Source organism: Brachyhypopomus gauderio, chromosome 3 (assembly GCF_052324685.1).
Source record: "Brachyhypopomus gauderio isolate BG-103 chromosome 3, BGAUD_0.2, whole genome shotgun sequence".
NCBI classification, from domain to species: Eukaryota; Metazoa; Chordata; class Actinopteri; order Gymnotiformes; family Hypopomidae; genus Brachyhypopomus; species Brachyhypopomus gauderio.
The window spans coordinates 32,573,838-32,600,604 of NC_135213.1; the positions used below are offsets into that span (position 1 = coordinate 32,573,838).

Below are 26,767 nucleotides of genomic sequence, written 5' to 3' on the forward strand. Positions count from 1 at the left end.
TAGAGGCACACCCCACCCCCAGTTCCCTTCCCCAACATCTTTATCAGTGTAAGCAGGGCAGGGTTTGTATGGAATATGCACTTCAATCATCCTTCTCTGTCTTTACTGAGTAAAATCTCTTTCGTACTGCAACCATATCATTCAGTATATTTACTTAAAATTCTATTCATGCTTAAAAAAACCTCTAGGAAAAAACTACTGAACTGAAATATGTGCACCCACCAACCCATGCGTTCACCATCGTACACACACACACACACACACACACACACACACACACACACACACACACACACACACACACACACACACACACACACACACACACACACACCTCAGGAATGTCTGCTGTGGTTGGTGATCTAATGTCTGGTCACACTGTACAGTCAGGCATGTTTTGATAGTCTCTGCTCAGTTCAAACGGCATAATGATAACAATGCCAAGAAATAGCCAGTCATTTTGCAGGCAAAAACCAAAAATAGCATATTCTGTGAAGAGACAGTGGAGAGGAACTACTCAGAAAAAGGTATAACATCAAAGACATGTATTAGAGGACTGAGATCTTAAACACTGAGATGCTGCATCAACCAATGCATCCAGGAATGTCCAATAAGCCTCCAAGCTTGAGTAAATACTGATACAGAGTAATGACCAGCTCAAGGAAGGAGCTATAGTCCTAATTAGCATTAAGACAAAAAAAACAAGAACACATTCAGTTCAGCAGCAGTGTTTGGAGGGAACTAGGAAAACTAAACTAAACTATAAAGGAAGAAAAAACAAGGTAAAACGTATAAGAAAATTCAGAAGCACGGATCCTTGACAAAATGGCTTTCTATGACCTTCTATCAATTGATGTTGCAAGTGATGAACTGAGAGTGAAAACTGTGTGGAGTATGTGATCAGTATATGATCACACCTGCCCTGGCTGGAGCTAGCTGGTCAATTTGTGCAATATCATCCGGGCGCACATCATTTTGCTTGTGGAACACACACACACACACACACACACACACACACACCCTCCCACATACATGTAGCCACTCTGAGCGAAAAGCCCGAGTGTGATACTCCTCCTGCCTCATGGTCATGGTCTAGGGGGCGGACCTGGCGGGGACGAGATGATAAATCACTCTCGAACGCGCCTCCCGGAGTCTGAATTGTTTGTGCAATTAGATGTGAACAGGTGGGAGGTTGTGGTAGACACCAGGGTGGTGAAAGCCCCTCACCGGTAGGCAGGCCAAGCCTCGCCTCCAACCAGCAGCCACCGCCGAATACGCAGCAGTCGTCTCCCCATCTGTCCAGAGGAGACGCCCAGGCATCTCGTCCGAACCAGAGTTCTGCATATTCAACAGTGCTCTGACATTAGGAAACCACTACACGGCTCTAAAATGAAACACATGCTGGAAATTGTGCCTCAATCTCCAAATCATCTTTTGCCATAAACGTCCTCCTGCGTATGTCACAAGTCATAAGCATAAAAGCCTTGATGCTCTTTCACTACGTCCCACAAGGAACACGTCAGCAGAATGCACTAGAACTGGAGTGGTCAGGATTAAGGAATGCCTTACCTAGGCCGTCATTCCACCGAGCATGAGTCAGCAGAGATATCTTAGGTCAGGATTAGCCTGCATGTCCCCACTGAGGACTTCTGTGTTTCTCCTCAGTCAAAACAAAACAGCCACAACAGACGACTTAAGGAAAATAAGAATAACATACCATAATGTTTTATGGAAAACAAAAATACAATGGCTCAAATGGTTTATGGAAAACAAAAACATGATAGCTTGATAGTTTATGCAAAATATTTTCCATGAGTCATTTCAAATGCTATAATTCAGTGACATGATATATAATGACATAAGATTTAATAGAAATACAGTATGCTAATAAATCAGGTAAGAACCTATTTCCTAGTGAACACCCAAACACATAAATTTTCACATTATATTAAAACTACTCATTATTACATTAATTAAATTAAGAGAAAAGATCTTAGGCAGCAAACGTAGACCATCCTCAGACGTAGACCATCCTCAGACGTATACCCGCACGTGTGTGTTTCAGGGAATTGCAAGATTAGTTCTTCACTTTGCTCTTTACACTTCACACTCTTTTTCGCAACTTTTTGCAAAAGTTCCCATTTTTCCAAAAATTACAAAACTTCCTCTTGCCTGCTCCCCATGTATATCTGACAATGAACCTCAAGAAAAGAAAAAAAGTGCCTTTAGACCTTCAAAAGAGGATTATGCATGGTGTACACAGTAAATAGTGCTAGTGTCAGCGTGCCTAATCTTCACAATACCCAGCATTCCTTTAATTATGATGAAATCATGCAAGAGCTTGTAACTGCTATACTGTTCATGAGCTCTATGCAAACCCTCCAGGGCTGTGAAGACAAAAGAATCCTAACAACTTCCTCACTTCCTTCTGTCTCCAGCACCAGGTCCCCATAGAGGTCTGCACTCTTCTTGAGCAAATCTGTCTGCTGTAACGCGCAACATCTGCATGGCTCTTACCGGAGCTCCAGTCTCCAGAGGTTAAGCTCACGGCCGGCTCGATTTGACTTGTTTCTGGAACGTTGTTTTTGGGGTTTAATTGTTCAAATGGAGATCAGGTTAAGTCGTAGGAAGGATTTGGTGGATCAGAGATTTCCACGGTGGAAACGGACTTCATTTCAAACCACTGAGTGCTGAATATAACGAACCGTTCAATCGGGCGAGAAAAGGTGCTTGTTGGTTGCACCAGGGTTCAACAGCATGAAATGTGATCACTGAAGCTGAAAGGTCACATTGTATGTTGACTAGATGTGTACGTTTTTAAAGCAGTCACACCACTGACGATGAGATTTATGTAAGCTAACAGAAGGTCAAGATTCGATTCGAGATATGGTATTTGCATCCTATCTTTCAACATGCTAACCGAGGAGTTTTAATGCCACTATATGGTATTTGACAAACTTCAGTAAATTGGTCAGAGACAAGGGATGGCAATAGGAGCCCATGTGGCAGACCGTGGAAGATCACAGCAATGGATCAATGAAGAATTGCATTCAGTCATGGGTAGCAACTGTCAAAGGCGATCACAAGCACTTCACACCAGCATGACATCCAAACACAAATGTCTACAGGGCACAGGGTTTACTACAAGATCAAAACCACTATGTCCACTCAAGCCCAGAAAGGCCAGGTCACAGATTTCTAAACAATACATAAACAGTCCTGAAGAGATACTTAATGTATAATATTAATATTAGTAACTTAATACTATCTGAAGCATACAGAAGTATCCTAACGGCTCAGTACCAAAGTGAGAACTGTTTTAGTATGGATGGAAACACTACTGAGTTTCAGTATGGATGTATACACTACTGAATTTCAGCATGTGTGTTCAGGCCGGTTACCTGACCTGAACCTGAGTCAGCTGGCATTCCACTTCTACTTACTGTTATATTTCAGGTTTTCAAAGTCGTCATCCTTTGCCTTTAAGAGACAGCTTTGTGCACTCTTGGCATTCTCTCAGCCATGAGATGTGTCTCCAAGTCTTGAATAAATTTCAACATATGCTGAGCGCTTGTTGGCTGAGGGACTGAAGTTATTGTCCCTGGGTGTGGAATACATTCATACATTTGCATCAGTTGCACTGCTTATACCCACCTTCGAAACAAGTCATACAAGTTGTTATATGTCTATATCAAACTGCTTTTAAGATTGCGTGAAACATATATTTAGTCTGGGATGCTTGACTGGTATTGTATGCACAATTAACCCCGAATTAAAGCTGGCACTCTGACATATAGGTAATCCCCCACTGAAAAATAGGTAAATGTTTACAAAACATATACTTAACACGTATTAATTATACAGACAAACACATTCATACAGATATCCATATGCTGGGGTCCTGGCAGGTGCCCAATTGGAACAAACTTTTGGAGCACTTTCTAATAGTCTAACCAAGACTTTCCTAAACTGCAGCACCACGGCCAGCGTTAATGCCTGATTTGAAGTATTGATCTACAAAGTGACTGCTATCTTGGTATTATCCCAATCAATGGCTGCAGATGAATGGAAATATAACCTAGGTTTGTTTGCTGTGTGATCGTTATTATATTGAGCGGGAACGGGCGTCTACAGCAATATGATGTCACTGGAGGCTTGGTACACCTCCAATCACATGAAGGTGTCCGCAAACAGACAGGGCGCACAGGAAGCCCATAGGTGGGAGTGAGTGGGTGGGCGGAGAATGTCACCCGGGCTCTGGAGGCCCGTGGAACGGCATTGGAAGTTTTACACAGAGAGCTCCTCCAGCTTGTGAAGATCTCCCTATTCATCTTATGACAGTTCTGGGTTAGCTCTCAAAGCATCTTGAGTTTGGCACACACAGCGGCCCATAATGAGTACGCCCACATCCATGCACCTATCATGCAGAGCTACAAACACACACACACACACACACACAAACACACCCACCTACAGTAGATGTGCAGACTCAATTTTATCCTTGCAAATAATGGCCTTTATGCTGCAGTATACAGTATACAGTATAGGCACGCAAGTACCCATGCATAGCACCATGCGATTCACACGTGATGAAATTAACAGAGTGTTTGCAAAGCACGGTGAGCACCGTGGCAGCCGCGAGCAAACCGATGCAGGGAAAGATGAATCCTGGGATATTGTCCGTGCCTAATGCACTTAGCACGCCTAACAACCTCCCGCTGGGAGCACCAGCTGGCAGAAACTCGGGGGTGGGGGGGTTGAGGTGAGGGGGAAGGGGCGTGGGGAGGGCGGTACGGCCACCGCGCAAATCCACCTGATGCCGAAAACATTCAGCGTTCATGCAAAACGCGCGTGTACGCAGCTATGCACCTGGAACCAGGGAGAGAAGGAAAAAGTGTGAACAAAAAGCGTGAAATGCGCCTTGCCCTTCAAAGGCACGATACCCTCATTGATTGATATTCAATCAATGTTACATTTGTATTAGACACAATGCCGTATTTCGGGATAGGGGGAAAAAAACCACTTCTAGATATATTCTGAGATTCCAAGTCGCAGTTCTCCTAGAGCGAGCCAGGGGTTATGCCTACACTATCTAATATTCAACGATGGTACAGATGAACACGGCACCGAGCCGTCTGGGCCTGGGGGTGGGACAGTGCGCCAGCCCTCAAACATCAATAAGTGCTGAGTCCAGTCCGAAGCTTCCAAACAGCTCCGAAGTTGCTGTTGACCTCCGGCGCGATATTCAGCAGTCCCAAACGAGCAGCCATGTCCTGAATCCCAATCAGGACCAGGATCCTGCGGGACCCAGAGAAGCTCAGAACCTCCTGATCAGCTGTATTTTTTTTCCTTTACCGGTAAAAAGGGAACGTGCCGTTCCGAAGAAAACCAACTCTTCAAACTCTTCAAACGGAAGGAAAGATCTTTATGCTTGTTGACACAGTGGATCTGCTGGGTTTGCGTTCCATCGCACGTCCAATTTGTGAGAGACGGTACAGATGTTTACTGGCTGAGTATCTTCAAAGTGCACGTAGTCACCAAAAAGATTCCTAACCCAGCGCCTCCTTCGGCATTTCTCCTGATGATGAACTCTAATTACAAAACCACAAGAAAACACTGGAGAGAGCAGACAGAGCAGACAGAGAGCAGACAGTTGCTCCTGCAGTTTTCTCAGAGTTGACACCGAACTGCTAAGAGTTCACAAAGCTCTTTGAAGTTTACTTTCCAATTAGCTTATTAATGAGACGCCTCACCTGGAAAAAGTAAAGTGTCTGAAACACATGCAATGACATGGTGATAAATATGCAAGCGTCTTTCAGGAACACTCTTTTCTGCTGTTTTTTTACTTTTTTATAGGACTCAAGAGTTTTACACCAGCTGGGCTCAGATTCTTAAAATATTTCAAGTGTGGAGGTCACCCTAAAGACTGCAGAATCTTCAGCATTATCGACCCTTATAAGGCGAGGGTACTGCTGGTCATGTTAACAAGACCTTTGTGTCATGATTCTTTTTTGGGTAAACCAGGACATGTACTCGAATGGTCTTTGTGAGGAGCTGAACAAAATGTGAGCCTTTCGTAGTGAACCTGTGCATTTAAGAATAATGATAACTTTCACCAGAAGAAGTCAGAAATAGAGGAATTCCTTTAGAGGAATAAATCCAATTCAACTTCGGCATGACAGCATACGGTCTGCTCGTGTCAACCATAAATCTCCTTACCAAGCTGGTATTACTTTAATCCCACAAAGACAATTGTCTTACACAATAAAATGCACTGACTCTACAGAGACCTTGGGCAATCCTTTCTGATTTGATACCTTCTCAGAAGAAGAGCACTATATCAAGCATAAAATGAACCATAAAAATAACACAATAAAATAAAGCCTGGACAATTTAATGATATTGTGTTAATTTTATTGTTATAGATCCATCATCTTTTTATCGTCTTGATTTAGTAATAAACAGTATGTTATACACATTGCTGAATAATACAGCACATAGAATTAGAGACCAGTTTGGCGGTTTCGTCTGTAAAAAATCATATTTGCTCATTTCAGTCTAAAGAAGCAGTTATTTACCTAATTAATGATTAATTTATTTTGACAAATGAGCATTTCATGAACCTTCTGCACAAAGTCTAGTGCAGGTACCGCGGGCCCAACACTATAACCACATGGAGCTTGTACTTGGGCACACATGGCTAATTTTTCTACATCTGACAAACATGATTCGTGGCCTATTATAAGCCTCCCGTTCCATAGCTGACATGAATGGGGCTCTGCAAAAAGCCATGAAACCACAATGAACAAGAGATACAAAGAAGCCATCGGGGATTGGATATGAAAAGCTCGGATGTCATCTATTTAATCAGAAGTTGTCAGACTGGTCTAGAAACTCAGTCACTCAGTCATATGAATATACTGCCCCTCATCATACATGGTATATGAGTAATGTTGATTATTTCTCATATTTAATACCTAAGCTATATACTGTACAGCATCATTCACTACACAGCATGTATGCTGCCTGCAATTTGCTTTCCTAAGACACCCCGTATCATAAGTCTCACATGGAGCGGAGAGATGATCCCTCCAACAAACATGAAGCACTGTGGTCAGCATGGTCAAGTATTACTGTTTACCCAGAGGAACTTGTGGAGAAACACATTCAGAAATATACAGCGGCGACTATAAAATCCCTTTACGGCAAGCCATCACATATAGCCAAAGTTTGAGTCCCTCAGATGTTGAAAGGTCTGGAAAAGGTCAGCGTGGCCAATTTCTTTCATCTCATTAAATTCTCTATTATTAAAAAATCTTTATTTTTATCTTTATATATATATATATCTGTGGCATTTGCCGACGCCTCCAAACCCTGCCCAGCAAAATGCACTCAGTATCCCTCAACACAAGCTTCTTTGTTACTGTCATAAAATTCAGGCAGCCTATAATTTTGAACTTCGGAGAACAGGCTGAGCATGGCATCACGGTCAAGCCCACTGCAAACCTGGTCTGTCAAAACACTCGAAAATGAACCCCTTTCTTAACGCTAATACAATTACAAAACAGTCAGAGTCCAGCCTGCGAGTACTGAGGTCGCATGACAGCAAACAAGGAAGGAAAATAGGGAACGAGAGTGAGCCAATGATATCTGAGCACACTAGAATCAGGCTTTATGATTGGCTGGCAGTTCCCACTCATACTTCAACATCCACAGGCGTGCGGCCAATGAGAGCCGTCCAGAGCTTGACCTCTGCGCTCTCATTAAGGTGGAGGTCATTATCAGTATAGGGGAAGGACAGGGGGTGGAGAGGCTTCCTATCACCTGCCCCAGGAAAATCACGACTTTCACTGCCTCTTACATGTCAAACATCACAGACCTATGAATTTTATCACTAAAACCAAACAGGACTCCTAATTTAGAATATTTGTTATTCTCTCATATAACAAAATGTATTTAGCAATGGAAATAAAAATACCATTGTTGATTTTCTATCCTACTCAACATGTGGGGAAATAGCAAGTGCTGTACTGCAATTAATGTTTTTATGCAATATTTTGACAATTACAGTATAGCACCATAGACTTAAAGATGGCTTGATCTCAAAGCTTATTTCTGAAGCCAAATACTGATGCCGATGCTTATATATTAAATCTTTTCCAAAATGAAAATACATTTTAAAAATCCTTTTTTTATATCCTCAAACAAGTAGTTCTCAGCTGTAGTCTCTCAGCCATCAAGTGCTGAGCATATGTGGGAGGTTATAGCAGACTGCAGGAGAGGCCTCTCAGGTGGTAATCTTATGAAGCTGGCTGGGATAAAGCCATGAGTGTGTAAAGCTTTCATCAAACCAGGCTGACTGCTTTGATCGATGTAAAACAGAAAATAGTTGAAAATATTCTTGGACATTCCAAATATGTGATTCCAGATGTTTGTCTTCAATATTCCTTAAAAAGTCTGCAAAATAATAGAAAAATAAAGAGTAATGTGTGTCCAGGCTTTTGACTGGTACTGTATCTCACCACAGTCATCATAGACAGTCCCTAACCCAAATTAAATCGTATTTGTACAAGACTTGTTCAGAGTGGATATAGTTCAGTACCCAGTGGAAACATGGGGGAGGTTCATTACAGCACAGCAGCCTCTGCTGGAGAGTTACGCAACACCCTTACATCATAATTTATCAACACAACTACCATTATTTAAAAAAACGAAAAGCAAACAGGGAATGTCTGTTTAAGCCATAGCAAACCCCACAGTGCCGAACATCACAAAAGAGAAAGGCGTTCATGCTCAGCTTCAAAGCCGCTCGGAATTAAAGCTCTGTACACATTACCATTTCAAAACTCAGTCTGACTACACCGTGCGTTTGCAAAATGCAGGCTAATGAATCGTGCACAGGGTGTTAACATGCAATTGATTCCCATCCCATAATAAGCCTAATACTCCCTGTTCCCACAGAACTGCTTATAAATGTCACAGCGCAGAATCAGGGAGGACAGCGAGGGAAGCCTCTTTAATAAAGTGGATGCATGACACTAGCAGCAAGGTTAAAGTACGGCAGGATTAAGACCTCAAGTGTTAGAGCTTTAGGGCACAAAGACCATCTGACCAGTGCAAATTGGTCTCGCACTCTCTGCACAGGTCCTCCACACTGTAGAGCGATTCATTCTCACATGGGGGGTGGGGGGACATAGTAACGCACACATATCTCACAGTGTAATTCACAGTGCATTAATAATGCTAAGTAGACTACATTAATGTATTACTAAATCACAATTTGCATTTAATTCAAGCCAAAGAGGAAGGACAAATGCTACAAGTCATTGTTATTTGGTTATGGCATATTTGGTGTATGTTTTTTTTTAAGGAGAAAGAAACAGGATATTGAATTTGTTTGCGAGGTATCAAAATGAATGTCCCACTAGGACTATACTGAACCACTGAGTGGAAGAGAAATGCAACTCGACACATCAGATTTAACCTGCCAAGATCCTGTCAACTCCAAGTTCAATCTAATATCCCTGATACGGTAAGACTATCTATATAGTTTGGACTGGAAAAGATGCAGCAAGTCTTAACCTCCAAATGGGCCCCATTACCACCCAGAAATAGATTTATCTGAACAATGCATCTCTTATCATCATGTAGTGTTATTTCACGGTCTGTCTGAAGCATCTGGCAGGCAAACACAATGCCACTGAATCAGGCACACGGGCGGCAAACTGAGCTGTTGATATATTGCATAATGGAACAATGCAGTGAGTCCTACCTGCAAACAAATGTTTAAGGGGGGATCTATTTGTTACATGCCAGCAGCTTCTGACATTGTGAATAGGTTATTTGTTCGCGCTTGCTAACACTTGCTATGTTGTGGGCATCAGTGAATGGCAGGGGGTGGAGAGGCTTCCATTGTGGTAGGTGGGGGCGATGTTTGACTACACGTGCTCCAGTGCTTATACTCAGCACAGACCCTCTCATGACAAATGGGGGAATGAGTAGCATTTATGAGGTAAGGTTTGCTCAACCTGAAAACATCCAGTTGCGGTGAAGCCGCAAGTCTTTGGGCGGAGAATAAAAATGCAGACGGTTTTTTTTTTTTTGTTTGTTTTTTTGTTTGCTCAGTGCAAGCATGCTTTCATCAGCTCTGATGCCTCAGCTTCCCACCAACGACCTGCAGCCAATCAGAGGTCATTTTGCAAACGGCACTCCAGAGAGAAATCCGGTCGCATTGAGGCCGCATCGCTCCACGTGTCAGCAGGTCGCACCCCCAAGCGTGTCAGATCACACGGCTTCGGAGGCCTCCCCCTCGACCTGTCCGCCCTCGGAGTCACGGAGAGGCGGGGAACGCTCGGGGGCCGTGAGGCACAGCGACAGGACCTCCTGCCGCTGCCAGACTGAGGAAGGTGGGCACGGTTTAGGAGCGGAGAGCCACCAGCCTCTCGAGAGGCCGGGGAATTTGTGAGCAGGGGACCGGGCGGCTGGCCCTTTACTCATCTACCTCCTACACACCGTAGTTGGAGCACTCGCCTGAGAGAGGCACCGCGGAACAACTGTGGCTGCAAATCTGCACTACTGTTTGAAGAAGCATGAAGAAATATGAAGGAGGGGCATGAGAGCTCAACGGTGGCACGATAGTCACTGAAATGGCATCAGCAGGTTTCGTTCATGTCCCTGTTTCACCGTAGAGAATGCTTTTGCACAAGGTAACATTAGGATAAAAACACATACCACCAAAAAGATGCTAATGGCTGTGGATTAAATGTAATGTATATGTTGCTTGAAACACTTACTAATTAGGATAATTACTTTTTCATTACATCGGGACATTCCTGTTACATAACAAGCAGGTGCAATGGTTGTTCAATTGGTTGTTTAATGGGTTGTTCAATTTGCTATTTGCAAAAACACAGATACCGATCTTTACTAGCATGCCATAAGGTAGTATAAGATAAAATGCTGATGTCAGGAACGACTGGCTTCAGGTCATCTAAGAACTCAGTAGTAATTGGTTGATGGGTGATATTCCTAAGGGGATACTTGGAAAAATAAGTTAAAAAAAAAAAAAAGAACACAGAAAAATCCACTTCCTAGCATTTAAAATGAGATGGTGATACATGTAGGTAAACCAAGCCTTTCTGCAAATCGCACTCAGTGGAAGTCTATATGTAACTCTGCCCCGGCTCCGTTTGAACCGAACCCACGTATGCCTTCGAATGGATGTGTTTCAATGCGATGCAAACTGCCGTGAACCAACAAAAATATTTGACAGAATTAATATCCGACCAGACTGTTGAATTGCAGACATCTCGTTGTTGATAAGCAAAGTTTTCCAATTCCGCGAAAATACTGATGTTCGAAACGTGGAATAATTTGGAGTCTGACACAGGCTACAAAAACCAACCGTGCAATAAAATGTAAAATCACCCCACGCCTATTAAAGACTAAACATTGACAGATGTACAAAATGATTGATCATGAAGTTAAAACATATCAAAGCTCACTCGCAAAATTGCACGGTAGACCCAGGAGTATGTAGTATTTACCTAATTCACATTAAGGGTAACGCACAAGGGAATATTTCGTCTGCCTTTCGTTGAACTTTCAGACATTTCTCAAACCTCACTGAAATAACCCTTCATCATTCGTTTGTTAACCAAAACCACCGATCCCGGTTCACAACTCTTGCTTTGCGCCTCACCTTTCGCAAGATGCGGGACAGCAGCGCTCACACAGAGGGCGACGAAGACGAGAAACGGTCCCATCCTCGCCATCAGCTATCAGTCCCAAGGTTACAAGTCTGAATCGCCAGCAAGGGTGAAACTTCTGTCCTTCTAGTTTAGAGCTGCGGTCAGTGTTCAAGTATCTCCTTAGGCAGGTGCTGATTAAACCCTCTCTCCTAAAAGCTGAGAAGTGGCGGTCGCTGGAGATGAAACGGATGATGATCCTTCGCGGAACACTTGCCCGTTCTACCGCAGTGGCGCGCGGTGCGATAACGAGGATGCTGCGCGCGGGACCCGATCACACGATTCTCAGTGTGTACAAACACAGCGCGAGAGCGGAACAGCGGCGCGCGCTGCAGATGGTGGCTACAGCGCTCGAGCAGGGGCGCTGTCTTCCTGATAAAGACGAACCTCGCTCCTCCCCACACATGCAGGCGCCACCAATACAGAGAACACCGGAATCCTGTTGGGTGGGGAATTCTGAGCGTTTGCTAGGGCATCCTCCAGCCACGGGGAAAGCGCCCTTCTCTGATGTAATGCAGGTACACTGTTCTCTTATGGACCTACAAAGAGGGCGTTTATTTGAGATTTTCAAAAGCTGTGTACTCCCCTTTATATGCATTTTATATGCATTATATGCATTTTTGAAATTTGAATTTTTCAGACCAAGAGCCCTGATATTTATACTATTATTTTTTAAAGAATAAAACAAAACATTATTTAAAAAACTCAGCAATTTGAATTCATGGCCATCTGAATGCATATTAATTATGCATTTTCAAGCTTAAAACAAACGCATTTATATACCAAACCACAGCCTGTTGCCAGTTTTCACACGTTAGCCTTGTCATTTGTCAAAAAGGTCCTGTGTCGCGGGGCAGCTTAGCCCATAGCTTCATGAAGGTTGCTATGAATAATTACCTAATATGCTACGGTGTAACCCATAGGGAACTGATGGCTTAAAACGGAATTTAATTAATGTCGAACAAATGACTGATCTCTTAATGCTGAAATATACCTTTACAGGTAGACACCATCAAAAGCAAGCTGTCAAAAGTGAATTTGAGCAGTCTTTCTGGGATCATCCAAAATAGTCTCTCTCGCTCTCTCTCTCTATATATATCCCTTCTTTCTCTCTGTCTCTCTGATGGGACATAACTGTCTTCTCCTTAATAGATGTGGAAAGTTCTCATACCTTTAGGGAAAACCAGTCTTGCCTTTTCTTTTCTAAACTGCAACGCCATGGCTTAAGCTTGGAGCTCGCTGTAAAACAAGAGCTTCAAGAGACATTTTTAATATGCTGTTATGCTATGAAGGAGGTCTCTGTCAACTGAATTGACAACTAACAAAGTGATCTCCTCTACCCTATCATGCTGTTATAAAAGCTTTCGACCTCCATCTCTGGCCTGATTTCACTTTGCAACAGATCGCATATTACCACCATTCTCCTCCGCTTTAGAGTCGGCTCCCGTTATCTGCCATACTGCTGTACTTCTCTCGGACCCGTTTAGCTTCGACTTTTATTCATTATCGAACACATCGGAGTCGTCCGCTGCTGAGGCGGAAACTCGACGCCCAGCAGTTCCCTCTCGCCGAAGTAAACAAACCGACCCGCACTGCTGAGTCTGTGACTCCAACGCTGCGGTTTGTCAAAAGAATCCGTGCTATTTTCAAGCTTCAGAAGAAGGTAGCCCCCCCTGCGTCTATGTGTGAATACCGGCATCTTTTTGTACTCTCTTGATGCTGGGATCTAGGCCGTGTAGTGTGTGTTGTTCATATATACCTATGTCTCCACTGCACCCAACTATTAATATTAAGGTTAACTGCTAAATTTCCTTCGGGATCAATAAAGTATGTATCTATCTATCTATCTATCTGAAGTCGAGAAAGGCCAGCCACCACAAAGCTAATAGGTCATATATGACCGCTCCATAAAGTAACATGCCCTCTTTGAGGAAAGGTGAAATCACTTAGTAAGGGGCATCAAATGAAGACCACAGACAATGGAGTTGCAAGTTTAATGAGGCAAGTCTGCTATGGTATTTATTTTTAAAGATTACCTCCTGGGAATATACACACTAGCATTACTCGTATCGCTTTAGATTTTCAGTTCCGTAGTCCACATGCTATGCACTAAGTAGGCACATCAGTGGAAATATCTGCAAAATGTCCCAATGCTAATTTTCATCCTTTGCCATTTAGACACCGCGTCCTACAAGAGTTTGGTTTCTTCTTAGATAGCATCTTTCATGCCCTTTGGTGGCGGTTAGAAGGTGTGGCTCACTCCTCAGAAGTCGTCTCTTCTATTATTTCATTTCAAGCTTTTCTGTCTTTCCTCTCCCCTTTTTCTCACTCGTCTGTCTGTTTGTTGCTGAATCCTGGTAAAGGAAGCTCTCATCCGTGTTCATTCTGAGAGCCCCTCTAACAGAGCCCAAGGCACATGAAAGCCAGCACGACTAAATTAGAGACACTGCATTAATTCACCAGAGAATATATATTTTTCTCCCCTTACCCAACAGCAGTGGCACTAATCCCCTCCGCTCCTCAACGATTCCTAAACTCAGACCCAGACCCCACCCCTCCCCTACCTCCACCCACCCCTTGTCTGCCTGTAACACCCCCCCACCCCCACCCCATTAAAGCTTCAAAGCGCCGCTGTGCTGTTGTTCGGCTTAATTGCCGCTCCTTAACCACCTCATCACAAGACCACGGCGCTGGAATCTACCACTTGCATCACCATTTTCGCCACCTCATGGTCCTGGAACTTGTGGCATGTCTGCAGCGCCTGTTATATAAAAAAAGAAACGCTAGTGACTTCAAGCATGTTGCACTGGGGAGGGTTTTCCGTCGCGTTGCACCCGTTAGCTCTACGGGATCACTGTGCCTCTACGTTACTCCTTCCATCTGCTCCCCCGACGCTCGGAGCCGCAGCGAGGCCGCGATTTACGGGTTTTTGAGAGTATGAACTTTCAATTTAGAATGCGGTTGGAAAAAGCGTGTGACTGATTCCCCCGGATCCCGTTTGCTACGGAGGCTGTGACTCTCAGTCAATTTGTCAGTGAATGCCAAACGCAAGGTATACTGTAGTTAGGGAAGGCTTTGAGACCATTGCTTATCTGTTTGTCATTTGATCATTCTTCAAAGAGCATTTAGCATGCCCCTGCACGCTGCCATGTGACACTTATGCCTGAACTTTAGAATCTCTTTGGAAGCCAACAGATGGCAGATAAAAACTTAGATTTTTTTACTTCAAAATTAGAAGTAAAAAAAGAACTACTGCAACAAATGGGAAATACTGTATTCCACCATTCCAAAGGGGAGGCTTTCTCTTCCTTTACTAAATTACATATCCAATTATGCTAATTATACTTTTAGTATACTACATGTAATGTATTTGCCAGTTAACACATTCAGTGAAGTATGTAATCCCTGTTCTTGATTATACCCTCCCAAAAGGCCATCATTATGCTTGTCATTAATAGCATTAATGACATTTATCTTCTTGTATGAAACAAACGGGGGGGGGGGGGGGGGGGGGGGAGTGTCATTGGATCCATGTAGCAGTAATCAAGAAATGCTGGGCTTGTATGTGAAGTCGTAAGCCTCCTCTCTGTCCAATAGAACGCTGCTTCTCTGGAGAGCTGCCAGACTGGGTGTTACTTTATTGGACCCGCTGCATTCAGCCGCCCACACACCTCTGCCTGCAGTCCCCCCAATCAACTGTGTTTACTTTGCAACAAAGCACACTTTCTTCCATCCCTGTTCCCTTCCATTTCATTGGCCTACTTTAGCCCCTTCCATTGTATATCTCTACCTCCGTCATATTTGATGGGGACAGGTGTTTCATAGATGTCAAGGACTAGTTCCATATTATTCTTCTTTCTTTCTTTCTTTCTTTCTTTCAACATTAGTTAATTTCTCCCTCAAAAACATCTGGTCTGTTGACCAGTATTTATCCTTACAACACAGTAAATATCTATCACGATCTCTTCTGCCCTAAAGCCTACCCTGATCCATGAAACACATTTGACACCCCCCAGCATACATGCTCACAGGAGAATTTACAAACCCTCCTCCCTTCTTTGACACCGCTGGGACTCATTTACAATGTTGCACAGCCATATATCTGCAGAGCGGGAACTAGATAGGAGGACTGAATTCCTCCCAGCTTCACAGATCAATAAGCCATGCGACCATGTCAAGAGCACAAGATTTACTGTGCAATGGCATGAGTTGTGTGCATGTGACGTGGCTCCTCCTTGCTCCGCCCCCAACCCCAGCCTAAAGAACAAGGGGCGGGGTTTGGGGGGTGTGCTGCACTGTTCTCACAGGGACCAGTGTACAGGTTTTATTTATGAGAAACACAAACAGAGTTGTGTCAGGAGAAATTTGTTACATCGCCAGTATCTAGTGTGGTTTCATTTTGACTGGGATATATCAGCTACAGCTTTGAATAAGACTGAAGGAGTTTGACATTAGTGTGGTATGACACATTTCAAGGGCAAATCTATTTATTTATTTAGCTTTTGTATATTTTGATACATATTTATGTTTTTCTCCTTTAAGTTAAAGAGCCATCTGACCTGAGCTTTTGCATTCTGAGCTGAAATACATTTGCAAACTCAGGCGCCTCTGTGAATGGTCAAGTGTCAACAGGTAGTCTGAACTTACAGGCAGAAATTATGCAGAAGAAATAAAAAACTGATCTGAACATTCAGGTTTTTTTCCTGAATATGGGCTCCTGGTTTTGTTTGTATGCACATTCAGTGTAGTGTTTTGAGCATTGATTTTCACAAACAATCAGTGTTCTGGTTTGTCTCAGTGTGTTACGAAATCCTTCCTTTCAAAGATTACTGCTGTGTAAAACTGTTTGTAGCATATTTACTAATGGATTGAGCTAGGCAACAATTAACCCCTCAGAGAAATGTAAAATGCATTTTCAAAACTGCAAACATGTTCAGATGTCACAGATTGTTTTTCTTATTATTGTCTTCAAGTCTTTCCCTTGATCTTTAAAGGGGCCTTAAATGACATTAGCTCCCTTTTGATGCTTTCTGAGAAAGATTAAAGGTGAAAGTCATTCACATGAGACAAAAGTAACATACGAAAAAGCAGAAACCCTTTCAAAGAGGGCCAAGGAAAGTCAAGAGTCTAGACATTATTACTACGCCAAATTGTGGCATGGGTCGTTTCTAGAAATAGGGTTGTCAGACTGATTCTTCGAATTGAATTGGTAATTTGTAATACCAGAGGGTAGCAGTAATAGCGGAAGGTGGAGGAACTGCTTGAGTCACACTGTTTGATGTGGAAAGCAGGGGCTAGCCAAGAGTGTGCCAAGCTAAGTTGTGGGAAACGCCACATCTTGAGAGCAAAGGAGTAAAAATGTCTGACTCTGAATTCCTGTCTCTGAATCTGAGACTATGGGTTCACAAACAAATCTTTTGCCATGTGCAACAGATTATCATACGTGTAAATATTCGTATATACATATGTGTGTGTGTGTCTGTGTGTTTAAATTAGTGTAGGATTAGTGGTTAATCAAGGGCCTTTGAAATGCCATGGAATTGTTCAACTGCCTTTTGAAGAGGCGGGTCTATACATGACATAAGTGTCTCAGACAGTGTTAGAATCCATGTACAAGTTCTCTTGGGGTGGCAATAAGGAGAGCCTGAGGCAAAAATCACAGGGCACAGCAGGGGTCAATACCAGATGAACTGATGATCTTAGGGCGATGTACCCATACCTCAGGCACAGAGTTTCCTAAAGGGCAGTTTCAGATCCAAATCCTTAGAAGAAAGCCACTCTGACCTGGATGAAATGTCAGTGTACTCCTCCGGTGTCTGTCAGCCAGCGCCTTCTGCTGACATATGGCATGCTGCAGATGCACGTGTGACTGTTCCCAGATTTGTTCACTGTGTTTCATCCAATCATTCACAGCCAGTACAGCTGGTGGCTTACCTGATCATGGACACAGGAGGCTTATAGCCCAACATGCATTAGAAGATAATCTTAAGGGAATTTTAGGCATGTAAGTCTTAGCGACAAGCCTTATAAAACCTATCAAGAATCATTAGAATGACAGTAAGGCCTTGACAGAGTTGTGGATCGGTAAATAAATCAACAGCGATATGTGAACATGGTCTCAGGAAGGGGTGGCGCTTCTAGCAGTCCTGCGGGCATCTGCTGAGGAACTTTTCTCAGTGAGCATGTATCCATTGAATGCCAGGGTTGTCAGAACAAACACAGCTAGAAACGTAAGTCTTTGTAAGGGGCAATTTAGCTTATGCCTGTGACAGTCCAGAAGTAGTAATGAAACTTTCCATTCTTTGCCCTCAGATATATTGATCAGGTTATATGCACTTGGTAAGGATCTATGGCAGGCATCGGCGCAGATGGAAATTCTGAAGTGAGGGGACCAAGCTGTACAATATATACGTTTATGCTTGTAGATGCTAGATTTAGGATGGGGTCAATATAAATCTGGAGGGGACATGTCCCCCCCGTCCCCAGTGCCATCTGCGCCCCTGATGGCAGGCGTACTCAACTAAATTTGTCCGCGGTCCAATTTTGGTAGATACCTTTGACCTGAGGTCCGGTGCAGCGGGGGTGGCGAACGTAAGTTGTTGAGCGGGGGTGGATATTTCAATAGCCCTGAAATAAATGCTACGGTTTTGTTTTGGTCCGTTTGGCCTATCCAGTTAATCAGGAATGAGATCGGGTCCGGATCTGGACCACGGTCCGCCAGTTGAGTACCCCTGATCTATGGGCACCTCTGTTCTATGGGTATTGGGACCAATGGAGAGGGCTAAGAGTATGTAACCACATTGCCATTAAGATTTCGGTAGGATATGAAAGCACCGAGACCATCCTTTTTCTCAACAAAAAAACAGACCAACAGCGGTGGAAACATCGATAGGCGTGTGTACCCCAATGACAGAGCCTCTTGGAAATTGTCTTCCATGGGTTTCTGGGATGGACAGAGTCCAGTCTTTTGACAGCAGTGGTTTATCTAGGCAGTAGATGATGGGGGTTATCTCCCACTAGCCAGGGTTAACCTAAAATCAGCAGGATGTCCGGTGATTCTGTGACTAGCAGGTAAATGTTTCAGAATGACAGACCCTGATGGTCAGAGTGAATAGAACGGGATTTATGAATGTCTCTCCAGCCTCTGGGTCGACTATTGAGGCCTATAACTGCGAATGCTATCTGTGAGCAGTGAGTGGTATTCCCCATTATTGAACCAATGCCTGGTCAATAAGGTTCCCCGCTGCCCCTGAGTCGAATAGGGATGAAGCTGAAAAAGACAAATTAGCCCATCATAAACTGGCAGGCACTGACATGTGTCTCTGTTTCCAGTAGACAGGTGCTACTCAACATCAAGATGTTCTGATGGACAGGGAGACCAGGACAGTTGTTTCAGAAATGCTTTGATCATTCACTGTACACTGAGCCCTCTTAATCATCCCCTGTTTTTTCCCCTCAGTGGTGAGATGGGCTTTGCTTATGTTCATGACTTCTGAATTAGAACAGGTGGAAGAGCCTTTGAAGACTTGGAGGATTGGGATGGCCCAAATGAGTTGTCCCACCTCTGATGAGATTATTCAATCTAATGGATATCTAGATAAGCTTCAAAAGGGATGACTGATTATTTCTATGGGCCAACTCAGATTTTAATGTATCCTAGAGCCCCATGATAAGCCCCATATAATATATCTTTAGTGCATTGTCATTCCAGTCCATTTGCACACAGAGGTTTAGGATATTTTCTGCAACAAAAATCCTTTACACAGACCACAGGTGCCATCAACCTTGACAGGGATGACTAGACAAACCAGGGCATTTATGGTTTCACTGACATGAACTGTAACCAGAGCAGCCAAAACGGGCAATGGAACAGGAGTCATGACAGCTCTGATATTTCACAGTTCCTGACCCAAACTTCAGGGTGCAGTGACGCTGTTGGAGGTGGGTGTCGAATTAACCAAAGTTGTCTACCTTGTGCTTGAATGGCCGCCTGCATCTCTTGTGATCCTCCTAAACTGTAGGTGGGGAAGAATTCATTGTCACGGAAGTCCATTTCACCACTTGTGTGTTACTGCAGGACAGAGTCTTGAAAGATGAGATTAGTGTTTATGGGTAGGAGATGACAGGTTCATGTTTTTGCCTTTGTACATAAGTGGGCAGCTACAGGAAGCCAGTGATGAGAAAGCAGGCATGGAGTGATGGGGTGCTTGGACGCAACTGCTTTCTCAACATTGGGATGGTTGAGTCATACAGCTGCTTTCTGAATCATCTGAAACAGAACATCTCATTGGAACACCATCCCACCTATTCGTGCCATTACCAAAAATATATAACAGCTCTGGCGTCCTAGGTCTCAGTTTTACACGATGGACATGATGATGAGATGTTAGACAGGAATCAGAGACAAGACATTACTATATGGACATGGAAGGAGAGAAAGGCTTCAATGCATTAATGAAGGACTTAATGATTTGAGCATATTGGATCTAGAGTCACACACTGTCACAGACGTTAAATCCTCCTCTGCCTCTCAGAACATGCCATCCAAGTCAGCATTTTACCAATCTGTCCTTTACACATTGTTGACTTATCAGCAGCCCACTTGCAGGACTTTGGCAATAAGCCTGACTGTATAACGTAAGCATATAATTTCATTTGTGACAGCAGGTATTTTTTCCCTTGCAACGATCACCATCATAACCCTTAGCCAGAGAAACAGAAGCTCTGCTCTCTGTGTTCAGGACACTGTATTGTTATTGGCACTGGCATGACCCATTTGTCATTATCAGTTTGGTGGTGCCTTCTCACTGGATCCATCTCAGCATCGGCCTCCACAGCCCCCTAGCCAGGAGGAGCTGAGGGTAAACGCCAACGCCCTGTACGTCAGCCCTGTACATCAGCCCTGTACATCTGCATTAAGTCGCTTATCAAGTACCATTGGGAGGTCAATAAAAGAAGAATAGCTGGAATCAAGGCTGACGTGGCAATTCACTTGGACTCAACGAAATATCCATTTATCGATACTACTGAAGCTGTCTCGTCTTGTCTAGGCTGGGTTCCATCACAGTCCGTAGTGTGCATACATTCTGGGTTACCTGTGGTTATGCCAGCATGCCTTCTTGCTAATTAGGCTGTAAAATATTCATCCACATTTATACTATATGTAAATACTTTCTTTTACATTGGACGTCTCAGGCAGTATGTGGAGAATGGGGAGAAGATTTTCAGTTCCCTTCTTCTTCTAGCAGGCCTGCACACTTGACACTTTTCCATTTCAATCACTGAGCCGTCTTTGAAGAGCAAAACGCTGTCCAAAGTTTCTCTCTTCTTCCATATTGATTTGAAAAGGACAGCAATGGATGCTGCAGGGTAATTAGCATGTTTGCTTAGAGAATTATAACGATGCCCAGAGAACTAATACCACCACTGTATTTTTGATAACTAGATTAGAACATTTGTTACAGAAATATCTGATTCTGTTTTTGTTTAGTTTTTCTTTACAGATTTTATGCTGTTTTGTATTGCTGTGTCCTGTAATTGTATCACTATTAAACAGACTGGCGTACTATGAATACAAATCTAAACACAAACAGCATAGAGCCAAAACTACATATGAACAAATTTCGAATCTCCTTCCTCTGACCTGGTGTTTTGATATTTGCATTTTTCTCAAGCAATCCCTATTTAGGTCATTATGTTTTACATCCGCTGAATACAAATTTTGTTATGTTGGCATGTTAACAATCTGCAGAAAAAGCCGTTGGTCTCAATATAATGTAAATATATGCAGTATATAATGTCAGCATGCACTCACATGACATGTGAGTGCATGACAAGCAACATGGCATTGCTTCTTCACATAACTGACCAAACTAACTAGTGTTTCAGTGTTTTGTAACATCACCACACGACTCACACACCTAGCCCAGGAAGAGAAACAAACAGACTAATAAAAACAAGCATTTAAAAAAATGCAGTGCTAAAAAATGCAGTGGCACTGTGTTGGGGCCAGTTCGTCAGGGACTATTTTCAGGGGAAGTATACACTTTTGACTGGAGGGTAATGTCACTTAAATGCATTCTGCATCATGCAGCCTGTAAATTGCGTACAGCCAGTCGGAACAAGGCTTTGTTCTTATGTGAGAGTCATGCCCCTAACAGGTGAAAGCATTCCTCTCCTTTATCCATCCTTTTGTTCTGCATGTTTACAACAGCTAATTGCATGAGCTTGCAATCATTCCTCCTTATGTTTCCTATTCTCAGAGCAAATAGCATCTCATCATAGACTGTATACTGCACTAGCTGTTCACATTTGATTGATACAAGTGAACTTATAGTATACAAACACCTTTCTAAGGTGCAGACGTATACAAACTCAATATCTGCACACGGTTCAGGGGACAGATAAATCATTGTGTAAGTATACAGAATATGACTGAGTTTTGTGTAGTCTGATGTGTACGAGGTGATTATCGTGCATCCTGTGGTTGCTGATTGAAGACACCAACCTTCTTCTATGCAGGCCACGTCAAAACATGCCTGTGGAATGATGAATGAGGAGGAAGTCTAGAGTGTGGCCACAGAGTGTGGGTAAGCCAAACTGAGATCACCATGATATAATTCTCTGTGATTAATGATGATGCCTGTGACTGCTATAGCCTCAAAGGCTAATCTCTGACCAAAAAAAAAGTCCTCCTACAATCGCCCTGGTTGTGCTGTTTGGGTGTGTGTGTGTGTTACAGAGAGAAAGAGAGAGAAAGAAAGAGAGAGCGATTGCATATGTTTGTGCTTAAATACTGTGGATCCACCAGGATGTCTGGTTCTCATAGTGGCTAATTCCATGTAATTCCCCCCAAACCATTACCACTTTCTGGGTACCAGCCACTCCTGGGCACAGTGACCTGTGTTAACTGAAACTTAGGTTGCATGTTCCAGTTCTTTCCGGAAAGTGCAGGAGTTCTTTGTGCCATTGACTCTAGTCTTCTGCCACTTATTATCAGCCACCTTGAAAGACAGTATCAAGATCAAATCAATCAATCTTCAGGTGTTTTGATAAATGCCACCATAGTTTTTTGTATCAGGAATCAGACAGCTCATCAAATGTAAGTCAAAGAGATTTGACAAATGATAAGCATGCAGCTGAATGCCTTGTCGGATATTTTTCACCTTGTGATGAAGAGGTTTCATGGACATGAGCTATCCAAATTGCAGAGCAAAAAGACATTCACTGGTATCCATTTCACAAGTTTGAGAGATATGCATAATTTAAAAAGAAACCAATGCTGGAGAATATTTCCTTTCCTCATATTTCCTTCCATTTCCCCTACTTAGTAAGAGGGCTATTATGCAACATTTGTTTGACAACTGGCTCTGAATGGTGAGAAAATGATTCCAAAACTTTGAGTACAGGGAACATTCAGAGGGAGACAGATCATCATGTCTTTCCCCCAAGCCTTTTAGGACAGAGGTTCCCAACTCACAACCAGAGGTTCATTAGGCAGGCCATATTTCTGCTGTTTTAAAGCAGCTGGTACATCTAACGAAGAATGTTAGCTTGTGACTACTTGGCTCAGCAGTCTTCATAATTAAAATCTGAGAAAAAAGTGAACTGACAGGTGATGGGTGAGGAATAGTTTCCTCTTCACTAGAACACAGGGAAGCATATGTTCATATTCTACTTGATGATGGAGCAACCCAAGCATTTAGGATTAATGAGACAGAACTGCCAGCGTTTATGAATAGGACCAATCAAATTAACCAACATAACAGCAATTGATTCTCATTTCCATACGTTATCACATCTTACATTATGCAGCATGTTAAGCCTATCAGGTTTATTCCATCGATCCAGGCTAATAGAGTTGATGAGTCCAAATGAAACAATGTAGGATTCCAATTGGTTCTGATGGAAGAACGTGGTGAGTGTCTAGGTATGTACAGACTAATCCATAACGATTAACAGTTCCGGTGGAGAGAATATTGGCTTGTAAAGAGCACCACATGGTAGCTCCAGGAAGACATGAATCACTCTACCTCCAGGCGTAATCCTCCTTCCCATCTTCTATCAGCAAAAACTAATCACTACGAGTCAGAGATCAATGACATTTCCAAGCAGACTAATCTTTCTCAAAACCACCCTAACGATTTTTGTGAAATATTCTGAGAAGTGTAAGATTTGGCAATGGTCATCCCAAGAGATTCCGATGTAGGTGTGGGTGAATCACAATGGCACTTCTCCTATTGTCTCTCAGCTTTCTTAGCCACTAGCCACTTTCTTAGCCACTTTCTTAGCTCTGCAGTCTCTTCAAGTATTATCCCAGTGATCTTTAGGAAAACCAATAACACAGCTTCACGTTTCTATGATACATCTGTGTGTCGACCTTTAAGATTTCTTGGACAAACTTCCCAAATACTTAATTCTCATAAGAAAATGCTTTTCATACCAGCTATAAGAAGAGCAAGAATAATAAAAAAAAAAACTACCATCAGAAGTGCTGACTGTGTAAATTCTACCTTTGACTGTGGTTGTTTTTGCTTACTACCACAGTTTATTTGCATGTGATATTTATTCGAAAAAGCCGAAGTCCACTTGAATCAGAAGCATTCTCCATTTCCATCTTTCTGATTCTACCTCTTTTTCATATTTAATTTTGTCCTGATTAATATTACTGACTGAAAGAAAAAAAAAATCATCCATAAAGCTGTCTAACATGATAAATTGCAGAGCGCAAACATGAGATATTAGATATGCAAATGATTGATCTGTTTGGTGTGCAGTTTTGGATGTGAAGTGTGCAATGGCACAGCACTTAGGAGTCAGGAAATACGGCTCACTGACCTTTGCCCCTGTTGGCATACTCCCCTAGGGGAAAGGAGCCCAGGGATTCTAACAAGGGGCAGTCGCTCTCTCACAATTAAGAAAGTAAAGCCAGGGCAAATGAAATGAATTGCAAACATTTCACAAACATTTTTGATGTGTAAGGTATATTACACAACTGGGCCATGATGCGTTCATGCACATCACACAAGCACTCGTAGGGTTTTCGCTGGTGTGAAGGGTCATCACAGTGCTGAAATTGAGATGTGCTGTCTGTAAAAGGCCTATATTACCATATTCAGTTCACCAGTACAGCTCATTTTAACATTGTAGCTATGTTTTTTTTCTGAAGAGTAAAATTACTCAGACCTTGAATTAACATGGACAAAATCTCAAAGCATAGGGGTTACTTTCAAATGAGTGTATTCCATGGCAATATATCATAATTACAATAGAAAATCGGTTCTCGTGAAACATTTGTGTTAAAACTGCAGATATGTAATTATACTTTTCTGCATCACACAGTATGGGGCTACGAGACTCACAAAGTTTCTTCAGTTTAAGAAATAGAGAACTCAATGCTTTTCTTTTTTTTAAATACAGAAGGAAACCAGATTTTTGTAAATAAGTTTTTTTAAAGTATTTTAAAAACAGTTCACTTTTGCTCCATAGAGACATATTTGTAAGAAAGCTACATGTTATATTTTATTCATTCACATTTATTGTGTTTAACTTTATCATGTTCTATAGGTGGCCACATCCGCATGCTGCTGGTACCTTTCACCTTCAAGCCTTATCACCAGATAAAATTACCACAGAAAATGGAGCCTCGGTAAAAAGGTTGCATTGCTGATAGGTGCTGTTTGTACCAAGAAGCCCTGCAATTCAGAAGGTAACCCAGTACTTAATTGGTATTTTTGACAAGTTTTTTGCTAAGCTACAATCCTGCTGTGTACATTATTACATTGCAGTGTGGTTTTAAGCAACCTCCCTCTGTCTGTTTTAATAGCAGTCAGTAAACTTCCACAGTAAACTTTCTTGTCAAGGCCGATCACCCGTAGATGGGAATCTGTCCGGACTTATGATGCTTCTGTGGAGAGGAGGTTATGAGCCTCCACCGTAAACCTCTCTTACGAGTGAGTGCACAATCATCAGCAGGCCAGTAAGAGCAACGTTGATTGATCTCGCAGTAGTTACCTGTAATTCATTGCCCTCCGTCGCGATTAACAGCTCATGCGGGAGAAACTATAGCTTTACAGCACCTGATGAGCCTGTGCTAGCCACCGATCTAAGGCTGTTACCGCCTTCACTGTCAACAACAGAAACTGGCCAGCTAAGAATACAAGAAAAGTTGTTAGCATTTGCAATTAGTGTAAAAATAACAGAACATTAAAGCGGCACCTTATAATAACCAAATATATATAATGATTCTTTAAGCACATCTTGTGCATGTTAAGTAAAATATCTTCCTACTACAGTGTGTTACACAGAATATCTCGATACCAATGCCCGATTAACCCGTCCACACTTTCGATTTGATCATGTGGCCATCATCTGCGTTCCTAATCCAAGTCTCCGTAAGATGTTCGAGGACTTAAGTCATGAAATCCTTTATCGATATCCAGGTGAGGAAAAGCCTCGTCATAATATTTGAATTATTACAGCAGCATTGTGAAGTCATAAGTGTAATTCTGCAGTGCTGAGCCTGTAGTTTTCCTCGTGGTCCTGAAGCGTGACGGGTTGTGGAATGGAGGGGCTAGCTAATCACGTCCATGTGTGTACATCTGGCATAATGAAAGAGAGCGGATGGAGCGTGCAGCTGAAATGCTGCCGAGCTGAATAAACAGATGTATGGCGGAGCGTCAGTTGGGTAACCTGGGCCAGGCAGGGAGATTCTGAACAGGTGCAACGCGACTCAGTAATCTACAGTGGTAACTCAGTTGAGCATGCATTATGCACTCTTGACAAAAAAAATAAAAAAGAACCCACATCGGCGTTAAGACAAAGGGGAGAAGGAAAACTGTATTAATCTGGGAGTCGGCACACCAGAATACTGTGTTGTTAAATGAAAGCTTCAAGAGTTGTTCAGCGATGAAGTGGTTTTGAACAGGACCGGATGTGTAAAGTGGACTATGTGGTCAATGGCATAGCGTGCTTCCTGGAGGTACAAGAAACACCATGTTCCTGAATCGCTGATGTTGGAG

The 26,767-nt window shown here is 42.7% G+C and overlaps 1 protein-coding gene and 1 long non-coding RNA gene across 4 annotated transcripts in view; both read right to left on the bottom strand.

Moving 5' to 3' along the window:
- edil3a (EGF-like repeats and discoidin I-like domains 3a) overlaps positions 1-12,161 on the bottom strand; it is a 122,972-nt gene extending 110,811 nt beyond the window's left edge. The window contains exon 1 of one of the 3 annotated variants that reach the window (XM_076997684.1): positions 11,702-12,161. In XM_076997684.1, coding sequence (XP_076853799.1) covers positions 11,702-11,774 — 73 coding nt within the window. In that variant the 5' untranslated portion in view covers positions 11,775-12,161. The remainder of the gene's footprint in view (positions 1-11,701) is intronic. The other 2 variants (XM_076997685.1, XM_076997683.1) reach the window with 2 other exon arrangements.
- Positions 12,162-25,316: 13,155 nt separating this feature from the next.
- LOC143509822 (uncharacterized) lies at positions 25,317-26,155 on the bottom strand. The gene is made up of 3 exons (XR_013129797.1): positions 26,092-26,155; positions 25,761-25,896; positions 25,317-25,441 (listed from the first exon to the last, which is right to left on the bottom strand). It is a non-coding gene; the product is annotated as an uncharacterized LOC143509822 (long non-coding RNA).
- Between the last annotated feature and the right edge of the window lie 612 nt (positions 26,156-26,767).